An 11221-nucleotide genomic window follows, 5' to 3' on the forward strand; every position below is an offset into this window, starting at 1 on the left:
AATATCCCTCCATTTAGAATTAATAAAAATATCAAAAAAATTAAAATTCTTAAGAATAAGAAGTCAAAATTTAGGTTTTAGTTCAAATTTTTTTCAAACCCAAAATTTTTAAAACTTCCTTTCTTCAGAACAAATAAGTTAAAGGATCTCAAAATTTATTAAAAATTATTTTATGACTCACTAATATTCAAGAATCAATTACCATCAATTTTGATTTCAAAAAAAAATATATTTTATATAGTCCTCCATATAGATGCTAGTTTTCTGACTTAGAAAATTTTCAAGATCCGTAACGGTAGATAGTTACAAATTATGTCCAACTAGCTTCAATAAATTTTGGCAAGGAAAGTTTAATTCAAAGTAGTTTATAATTTAAATTTTTAAAGTAGTTTATAATTCAAATTTGAATTATAAACTACTTTGAATTAAACTTATCTTACCAAAATTTGTTGAAGTCAGTTGGCATAATTTGTGACTATTTACCGTTATGCATCTTGAAAATTTTCTAAGTCAGGAAACTAGCACGTATATAGAGAGCTATATAACATATATATTTTTTTGAAATCAAAATTGATGGTAATTGATCGTTAGATATTAGCGAGTCACAAAATATTTTTTAATAAATTTTGAGATCTTTTAACCTATTTATTCTGAAGAAAAAAAGTTTTAAAAGTTTCAGATTTGAAAAAAATTTGAACTAAAACTCAAGTTTTGACTTTCTATTCTTAAAGATTTTAATTTTTTTAATATTTTTATTAATTCTAAATAAAAAATATTTATTTATTTATATTTATATTTTAAAATTAATGAAGAGTAAAATAAATGAGAACATTCGTCCCCAGCTGATGGTCAGATTGATGAGTTAGCAAAGAAAATTATTCTTTCAAAAGACGACTTTCTTCTGAATAGTATTTTTATAAATAATTTGAACTCGATATTATTTTGATAATTTTTTTAAAATTATCTATAAATAAATAAAAAATCTCTATTTTAGAATCTGGTTTCACCGGTCAAATATATCCTAAATATAATTTATATTAATTTTTATTAGATAAAATTTTGGACATTGATTTTTTCTCAAAAAAGTCCCTAACTCAATGGAAATACGGCAGCGTCGGCGCCGCAGCTAACGCAGAAAACCAACGCATTAGAGGAAAATCCCGGAAACCGCGAGCAACCCTGAACAAGAGGTGAAGAAGAAGGAAAAATGGCAACCGGCGGCCCAGGGAAGAACCCTAAGAAGGCGAAGCTCTTAGATCCCCATTCCATCAAACACCTCCTCGACGAATCCGTCATCGAGGTAACATCCATCCCACACCCCCTCCACCCCCCGGTGCGCCTCTCCATCGCTAGCATTCTCTTAGATCCCTTCACCGCTGGCGATCTCTAGGGTTTCTGAGGAGGCAGTGTTGGCCATCGTTTCAGGTCGTCAAGGGCCGTGGGTACGTGGAGGACGTGAAGCTCAGCAACTTGAGATTGCTGATCGGATTCATCATCATCGCCATTGTCCTCCTTGCCCAGTTCTACCGTAAGAAGTTCCCGGAGAATAGGGATCTCCTTATCGCCTGTATCGCATTATATCCTTTCTTTGATGGTTTTTACCTTCAAAAGCTGGAATTTTTTGTTCTTTAATTTTAAATAATTAGGGATTTTGTTTCGGGCATTGCTTGGTCTTTGACTCGGGCAAGTATATAGTTTTCAATGGGCTGTTGCAGTTCATCAGCTACAAGAAGGAGAAGAACGCTATCCTTTTCACTTATCCCCCTCCTGTGAGTTTCTTCGATCTGTATCTACATAATAATTGTATAATATTTGTTACCTTGGATGTATGATCTCTTGCACCGTATGTGCTAGATTTTAGTGTACAATTTTACCATGCAATTCATAATTGCAAAATGGTTAATTTATAAAATTGTTTCTTTTTAATATGTTGTTTGATGCGACTAAATTGGTTGAAGGGTTGTAATGAGCAGTAGGACTTGTAATCTTCCTGTGATTACTTTTTGTAATTGGTTGTGTTTTTATTTTCATTTCAATTTGTACGTTTTTTCTGTGCGTTTGTTATGAAAGTAACATAATTATTGCCTCGTATCATAGAATGGTCGATCACTCAATTTGGATTCGGACACTGTGAGGTTTAATGTCCATGCCTTATTCTGCATAAAATTCTTGAATTGAATTGTGCTTCCTGTTGAGCTATTTGTATCCATAAATTTACTAATAATGTAAACTTGCATGTGCAATCGGGCAATTTTGTGGACATCTTGTAGATAATGGAGTGCCTTTTATTGTTTGTTATAGTAGTGTTCTTTTGAAAGAAAGCCATGTGGTTAATCTAAAAATGAGGTTAGAAACTTTCTGTCAGATAAGTCTGCTCATCCATTTGGTTCAATTTATGCAGAACTTATGAACACTTCTAAATGAAAATCTCTTATTGTTGCATCCAGACTAACTCTGCTCTCATTCCAACTATATATGTGTGACCAAAAGTGCATGCTGCTATGATTTATGGATATTGGTGACTTAAACATCTTAAGAACATTAAGTCTCTGATTGGACGAGTAAAGTTGCTGTCCTTGGATAACTTGTGATGGGTAGGAGCTCCCTTTTTTGAGACTTAGGGAAAAAGAGAGGGAGTGAGCCAGCTCACTTATCCCCATTCCTGAATTTTCAGGATGCTGAGATCCACTTCCAGTGTGGTTTCCTATATCCCAAAGGAATTTCTGAATTTCATTAGATTTAGGGGGTTGATGGACTGCCCTCAATCCCCTCCCTTCCTCTTTTTCTCTAGAGGGTATCTCCCATTGATCAAAAGAAGTCCATGGATAGAGAATTCTTCTGACATCAAACCAGGGCCTAAGTTAGCAAAATATTTTGATGCTTTCAACATACCACAAATTTATAAGGGTGAACCAAGTCTCTCGTCGGACATCATGTTTCCTTTCCTTTCTGAGCATTTGCCTTAATTTCCTCTTTTTGGGGTACTGGCTCTTCACATTGTTTTGTTTCATTGTCTTCCAAAATTCCAACATGTTTCAATGCAATTTTATCTAAAAGCTTGTTAAGATATAAAGGAAAATGCTGCCAGTATCAATATATCCTTCATGATGGAATGCATTTTCTTTTCTGGGTCTATCAATATTTCCTTCATGATGGAATACATTTTCTTTTCTGGGTCTTCAATAGAAAAGTTAATTGCCTTGGAACTTCTTGCTTTGTTGCACAAAAAGAGACATGCTAGAGTTTTTAATGCATATGTTGCTTCTGGTAAACCTTCCTTTTTATCTATTTATTGAAATCTCATCTTTTGGGAAATGCTAAACAGCGACCTGTGATAAAGAAATAGCTTCTACTTTGTCTACTATATCTTCTACCATATGTGATGGAAAATGCTTGAAGCCAGCTTCACATGTGATGTCCAGAGCCTGAAGCCAGCAAGGAGAAGGGAAAAACATGTATCTGGTGAGAGTTAAAAATACCTCTCTCCTGAGATAAAAAAGCTGGAAATTAGTCTTTCAAGAAACTAGAACCTCAATCAACAACTCTAGCACTTCTCTCTTAAAAATTTGAAACATCTAAATCCCAACTCAGAAATCCCATTTCAACTGATTCTCTTTCCTTTCGTTAGTCACAACTGTGCATGCTTTCTCATGTACATTACACGATTTTCTCCTCTCTTTAATTGAACTTGTCCATCCCCTCTCAAATTACTCTCCTCTTCGATGGCAGCCGTTTATGCATGTCAATATCTAGTAATGGAGAATTCAAGGAAATGAAGATGCTTCATTTGACTAAAAGATGCCTTGTGAAATTTTCAAGATGACTAGTTAGGCATGTTCACTGAGAGGCATATTAAATCCTAATTAAGAATGATCCAAAAGATAATAAATGAGTTGGATAGTATCTAGTTTTCAAGTACTTTTAAGTTCTTCTCCATGAGATTGAGAGTTTCTATTGTCATTGTTGGTTATAAGCTTCATTTCTATTCGTGAATAAAGGAATCCTTGGTACGTGGGGCACATTTTTGTTTACTTTGGCTGAGCTATTTCCAAGGTACTTTATATTTGCAGTGTAGTGTGGTTAAGTGATTTCTTTGTTAACCATAGAAAAAATAGGTTCAGTATAAGGTGGTTCATTGATTTTTTGGACAGAGATACCATTTTCAATAGTCTTTTCTTTATTGTTGTTGTTGTTGTTGTTTTATTATTATTGCTATTATTATGCTTATTATTATGATGAGAAATAGAAAATATATGCTGATCTTAGGATTTATTGAAGCAATATCATTTTACAAATGAGGCTTAGGAGAAGATAAATTTATATGGCCAAATTAATTTGGTTGAAACTCTGCAACAAACCACATCTTCGGATGGTTTGTCACTGAAGCTGTTATGTTCTGATTTCAAGAAATTGGATGAAACTTCAAACCATGTTCTTCTCTTACTAATCTCCTTATTTGTTACCAATCTTTGCAAATCCTACCCTATAAATGTGGAATCCATTTTATCCCTTGCTCAATCCCTGCTTTCTCTGTCTTTATTCAAACCTTTTCCGGTCCTTGGTCTTATATTTGTGTGAGTTCGATCAGTGACTACTGCAATAAGTTCCTTACCTGTGCTCTGCTGACTAACATTCATGCTTAGTTGAAGACCTTTTTTGTAAGGATGTCCTGATGTTGACAAGGCTTGCGATATGTTCACTGGAATTTATTTGGAAAAAATTGGTTAACTGTAAATGATCTAAACAATTCGTGGTCACATTATTTGGTGATCTTTTGAAAAATTCATGAATTATACATGGATCACAGACCACATAAATTATTCTGCAAAAACCTTGTTGGCTCATAATTTACTTGCAAGCATATTATTCATGGCTGTCTAAATAAATTGCTATGGACAAATTGTTGGTAGCTTATTTGCGGGGGAGGGGGGAGTACGTATTAACTTGTGGTTATTGTGCCTCCTGTGTTGCATGATCGGCAGCCATAGTTGCATGCACTTGCAACCTGGGGCTCTGCAAAAACTTTGACAAGAAGAATTCAACAAATTGCACTCTGCTAAGCCTCTCCCTTCTCTGTTCGTTCTCTCCCATGCTCTAGCTTACACCTGTTCTGTGGCTGTTCGGTGGTCATATTGCAGCCAATGGCCTTAGGGTAGATTGGCAGAGGGCTGCAGAACATCTCCTTAACCTTCAGACTTGAAATTTTCAATTTATATCTTGATCTAACTAATTAAGAAAAGTTATGTTCTCCAAATTGCTTTTTTATGTTTCCAGTTCGAGCATCTGCTCATGTTCTTTTTTTGTTGTTGCTTCCTATTTGGGGATTGATGAAAAGGATGCCATTTGCTTGTCCCAAAAATATTTGACGGAGACTTTATCTTTCCTCTGGTCATGATATATTGTGTATATATTCTAAGTATAAGAAAATGCTAACACATTGTAGTTTAATATCCATAATGGTAACCTCTTATTTAGTTGATGCTGTGAGAGCATAACTGCTAGCTGAATCAAGCAGCAATATGTAGCCAATTAGTTGACTGGAACTTTTGTTTCTAGTTGAATTCAAACTAAAGATAGGGGATGCAGCTTCATTCATCCAACCAACACAAGTCTGTTGGCAATAGACTGGTAGGCTTTTAAGCGTTCTTCTCCTTTATGAAAACAAAGTCGTATGAACAAAGTACAATATCAATGGGATAGGCTTTAGAATAATGATGGCTGTTCTAACTTCTAATTGCAGCCACTTGAGTTGCCTATGTGGCTACCTAGACTTTGGTGATCCCTCAGTTGCCTTGCACAGGGCCCGATTGCCGAGATGGCTGAAACTCTACCTTGTCAAGCCTGAGCAGGGTTTGGACTTTCTTTTGGACAGGTTGGCATATTAGAAGGGCGCCCGACACCTTAGTTATCTACTAGTATAAGTTCACAAATTCTTGATTAGTTGTTTCTTCCTAACTTACCTTGACCACACATTATTTGGTGGTGCATCTTGAATTGCTTGAATTGTTGTGTATGTTTTAATTGGATAATTGATATTTATCCTATAACTTTTAGCAGATTATGCAGTTTTACTAGCTAACATATCGTGCACAGTACAATAAGTTCTCAAATAAATATAGAAGTCTTTTCTTTAATTTGCTTATCATCACTTTGATTTCTTTGCTTACTTTTAACGAGTGTCTGGCATGTGTTCATATAGGGAACTGTAATAGTGACTCTCCATACTGAAGTATCCGGACTCTGATATAGCAATAAAATTCTAGAATTTAATAAAGTAATAAAATCTAAATGATTGCTGAAAGGCCTTAGAGTCCAGAATATAAGCTTGATTCTAGGGCTTTCCCATTGTGTACAGAAGATTTTCTCAAGCTAACTTTTGATATCTCAGAAACTTTTTATTTGCGGGCATTTGTATTCTCTCTAAATGCTATGAGGTTGCATGACCGCTAGTACACTACAACCGCCTTTGAAAACATCGAATCGTGATGATTAGAGGTTGCAAGGCATGCAATTCTAGCATGTACACCTTCGTTCATCAGTTCTCTATTCTCTTAGTCTCTGTCTCTCGTTCCTCTCCTTGTCCCGTCTATGCACCTGTGCTATATAGGTATGCCCATGTGATATACTATATACCATTCTCTAACTCCTCTCCCAATAACTCCAAGGAAAAATAAACACACACACACACACACACACACATATGTGTATGTATATTAATTATTGGATTAGGACTTGCAAAAATGGATTTTAAACCATTGGGACTTTGAGTAGCTTGATAATTTAACAATTCTTTTAACAAGCCTTAAACTGTTAACCTGGTTTACTCAACCAAATTCACTATGTGGGTCAGGCTGGACTTAAATTTCATTTAAGAGCCATACAAATAGCTTTAAGCAGTTTGAAGCACTCATATCATAATACCCCATATGATACAAGGGAAGATTCTTAGAAGTTGGAATCTGCCAGAAAGCAACAGATGACTTCCACAATCACAGGTACTGATCATTATCATTCTTAACGAACTTCTGAGATGTTCAATCCAGATATTAGATAAAGTAAATGGAAATCTGTATTATGAAATCAGTTATTCCCATATTGGAAAAACCTATCGATTTTTTTTCCTTGCAGGTTTTATTTCTAGATAAATTTGCAATGCTCTAGGATCCCCTCCAACATTTCTAATTAATATTTCGTCTCCATTTGTAAAGACTGCAACATTATCTGTGCGAGATTTCTTATTTGGTTTATTCTTTGTTGTCTTGATTTCTCTTGGGAAACTGGTTGCACTTTTATTGAAAATTCACCATAATTAAAGTTGACAAAAATAGTTATATGGGACATCCTTGCTAGGGCTCTGTATTTTATTTGATAAAGTTGATTGGAGCACCATAAATAATGAAGAAGTAAGGGGTTTTGATGGATTTTTTGATCCAAAACCTTGTCCAAATCCAGTGAGTCTGAACCTTTTCAATTTAAAATTATACAATATCTATTAGTGACTTGTAGGGCTGTATATATCTATGACAAAACAAGCCTTAATTTTCTGAAACCCTTCTGCTTTCCACAAAGGTTGATCATTTCTATTATCTAGCAGTGTGGTGTTAGACTACTATTTTTGAAATAATCTTCTTGGTAAATTGAAAGAATAAATAGCACTGTGTTTTGGAACAGTTTCAGCAATGGTACCTCTTGGTTTCCAGCTTGGAAAGTTATGACTGATCTCTTGTAGGATACTCCCTAAGGCAAAGAAATTGTATGGTAGCACATACATCCTTAACTAAGAAACTTTGGAAAGGGCATCAGTAAATTGTTTGTCTTTGAGAATTGCCAATTGAGGATTGGTGTTCATGTATTTAATTTGCTCTCTGCCAACTTCCCTTGCTAGCCATCGATTAGCTACCACAGAAACAACATTGGGATTAGCAACAAAATTAATTTTAGCAAAGTTAATAATCTCATGTGGAGTATCTTCTTGTTTTTTAGTTGATATTAGTCAATGAATTTGGTTCTAGAATATCCTTATCAGTCAAAATCCTTCCTACTCAACTTGATATCACTTATTTCAACTTTTTTTGGGGGGACAAACTGCAAGGATATTTTTAATTTCTGTCACTGTTATCCAACCATCTTTTGATTTCAACCTTGTTCGGTATCCTTTTCCAAAATTGTGGACTCTAGAATACTTAATCCTGCACATTCTTCCTTATGTGTGAACTTATTACTTCACAAAATTATTTCTAGGGATCCTTGAGCTTGTTCTAATGTTGTTTTGCTTACGAGTTTGTTCTTTTCTTTTGTTCCATAGTTCTCAGCTGCTGTTTTCTTTTGTCTAGTCAGGAAAAGAAAGAGTATGGTGTTCTTTGTTTGAGCATCTGTTGCCTTGGGACACTCTTGAGTACCTACCTCTAGAGCTATCACGTCATTACAATCTCCCATCCGAGCAAACATCATTAGATATTTATTTTGTGTATTCCCAGTTCTCTTGCTTGCCAGCAAGTTTCCTTCATAGCCTACATGACCTTAACCAATTATCTGGCAAAAGAACCACAGGGATGTGAATCACAAAACTGTTGTGATGCCTCTTCTTTTTTACATTTTTTAATTAATAATGTTTGCCGCTTGTTGTGGCCAATATGAAAAGAGATCATAAAAATTATATGATTAAAATTTCCAAAATTAACTTCAAGACTATTTGCCTTGTGTTTCTTGCTTTGCATATGAGCTCGATTTGTTTATTGAGTTTCAAAAGCACCTAATTCATGGTTGACCTAACTTCACAAATCATATTTCATGTGCTACTGTTTTGTTCATGGTTGTCAGATCTGTACTGTCCATCTTTATACTCATCTAATCTATTCTTCACCGATGTTAGTACTTCAACCTGCCAGCATCCCCATACTCTTTATTACCCCAAAAGGCATGCTTGTGCAACCTTGAGTGGTACAGTAAAACATACTTGTTTTCCCATCAGGTAATGAGCACATAAAAATATTTGTGGCACTTGCATACTTGTTAGGATAACAAGGTTTTCTAATTTTAATTTCGTTTAAAGATTTATTATCAGGTAATCCTGGAAATACGAGCTAGGATTCTTTTAATTTCTTATGAGTATCTTTATGGGTCTTGTGGGCATACATGATTGTTGTGTTAGACGATCAAGAACCAAAATCCCATGTTCTTGTATGTGGGTGCTTCTTAACTAAATTGTCACTGATAATGCGTATTGACTTTTTAGCTAATCCTTTAATTTCCAGGTTGCTTTCTGCTTGTTAGGTAATTTCTGAAATCTGGCCATGTTTTTGTCGCCCACAGGGATCCTTCAATAGCACTGGGCTGATTGTGTCTTCTAAGCTGCCAAGGTTCTCTGACATGTATACTCTTACAGTAGCCAGTGCAGACCCGAAGTCCATTTCTGCTAATAAACCAGTCCAGCTAACTAAGAGTGTGACAAAATGGTTAGTCCTTTCTATCTTTTTGCTTTTCAGCAAAGTTTTGCTGCTTCTCTTTAGTGTATTGAATTCTGATGTTTTCCGTTTCCATGGCTGGAAAAAGGATTAGTAGAACATTTATCTGAACCACAAGAAAAATAAGGAACAAGAACCATGTTGAAATTCATGTATCGTGGGGAACTGTTTAATGAATGGTCCTTCAAGAGGTCTTACATGGCTTTGTATATTTCTCATAAGCATTAACTGAATGAGGAGGTTTCGAGTGTGTGATTATTAGGACAAATTTTAGCAATGTTGTTCCTATTGGATCGCTCACATTATTGATTTATGCACCTTTTATATTAATAAGAAAATCATATAGGTGGCAAGCCTCTTTTGCCTAAATTATTTGGCCTCCACTATCTTAAGGTTCTCTTTCACTGGGCTATCCTTATGGTGATCCAGGAATTCCCATTGATATGCTGCATGCATGATAATCTTGACCATGACCAAGTCTCTGTCCGGTTATATTGGTTTGCATTTGTAAATCTTTCTATATCATTCATTGATTTGTTCTTCAGTCTTACATCCATTGCTATTGCTAGTTTTTAAAGAGCTGTTGTTGTATGTACCCAACAATTGAGTGTCCATTTAATAGCAGCTGAGCATTCTTTTAAATATGGGTCCATAGCTTTTGAACTTTAGAAAATCTCTTCCTCTAAAGGATCCATATTGCTCTTTAATGCAAGCTCTCTGTCACTGTTCTTTCATGCTTTGATTAACTAGTTTCCTGTCAGGTTCACCAAAGAGGGCGTCCTTGTGGAAGGTTTGTTTTTGAAGGATGTCGAGAGACTGATTGATGACTACAATGGAGAACGAAAGAACAAATGACCCAGGATTTCCTGCCTTGATGGCGACGTGTTGGAGGCTGATCTTGGGAAGCTGCTGACTTGCTGCCATCAATTTTATAAGAAATATCTATTCCTGATTTTATAAAAAATGTTATATTTCAAAAGAGCATAATGTGGCCTAATCATCATTTTATTGGCACACCAAAATTATAAATTTTTATGACGATCCTTTTTGATTTCAAATTATTTATTCTGTATTTGGTTGAGGTCAGAGAGAGGATAGATGAGGTTGGAAGAATGGATGGCATTCATCTATCATTTGATTCAAAAAATTTTAGAAAGATGAAGAAAAGAGATTGTCCATCTATCCTAACCTATCAATTTGCATCCTTCTAAATTTAAAGGAGGATGTAAGAAAGAATAGATGGAACATATAAAAGGTTGGTTTTTGTATTAATAAAATTACTCATTAATTTTTTTTGACAAAACTACGACACATCTTTTCATCCATATTATTTATATATACTTTTATTTTATCTATACTATTAATCCTATATTATTAGATTTTATTGCTAATTATTTTAATGTTACTACATAATTTTTATAATTATAATTAAATAATTAGAATTGGCTTCTATTTTTTTATTTATATTTATTATTTTTAATTAATTATTGATATAAAATTATATAAATATTTAAATTAAATTATAAATTAATTAGTTATTTATATAATTAATATTAAATTAAAAATTAGAAATTTAATTTAATTTAAATATATATTATAATTTTTTATATAATTATCAATCATAGATGTTACAAGCTTGTATATTGCTTACTTTTTTTAGTATAAATAAGTATTATTTAATTGATATTAATAATATTTTTTGTGAAAAAATAGTTTAGTAAAAATATCATACAAATATCATCTATCTTTTTTTTCAT

The 11221-nt window shown here is 34.0% G+C and overlaps 1 protein-coding gene across 1 annotated transcript; it reads left to right on the plus strand.

The window, feature by feature from the left end:
* The first annotated feature begins 1118 nt into the window (after window positions 1-1118).
* Window positions 1119-10522, plus strand: LOC105041832 (signal peptidase complex subunit 2). The gene is made up of 5 exons (XM_010918880.4): window positions 1119-1300; window positions 1426-1577; window positions 1688-1769; window positions 9313-9455; window positions 10226-10522. The coding sequence occupies exons 1-5, from the start codon at window positions 1208-1210 to the stop codon at window positions 10317-10319; spliced, it is 564 nt and encodes a 187-aa protein (XP_010917182.1). The 5' UTR covers window positions 1119-1207; the 3' UTR covers window positions 10320-10522.
* Window positions 10523-11221: the final 699 nt, after the last annotated feature.

This window comes from Elaeis guineensis, chromosome 3 (genome assembly GCF_000442705.2).
Source record: "Elaeis guineensis isolate ETL-2024a chromosome 3, EG11, whole genome shotgun sequence".
NCBI lineage: Eukaryota > Viridiplantae > Streptophyta > Magnoliopsida > Arecales > Arecaceae > Elaeis > Elaeis guineensis.

What these genes read in the sequence shown, in the direction of transcription:
- LOC105041832 (XM_010918880.4), top strand. Translation starts at nt 1,208, where the DNA reads ATGGCAACCGGCGGCCCAGGGAAGAACCCTAAGAAGGCGAAGCTCTTA. An exon ending in TCGACGAATCCGTCATCGAG is followed by an intron (nt 1,301 to 1,425) that starts GTAACATCCATC and finishes CCATCGTTTCAG; the next exon opens with GTCGTCAAGGGCCGTGGGTA. An exon ending in ACTAAGAGTGTGACAAAATG is followed by an intron (nt 9,456 to 10,225) that starts GTTAGTCCTTTC and finishes GTTTCCTGTCAG; the next exon opens with GTTCACCAAAGAGGGCGTCC.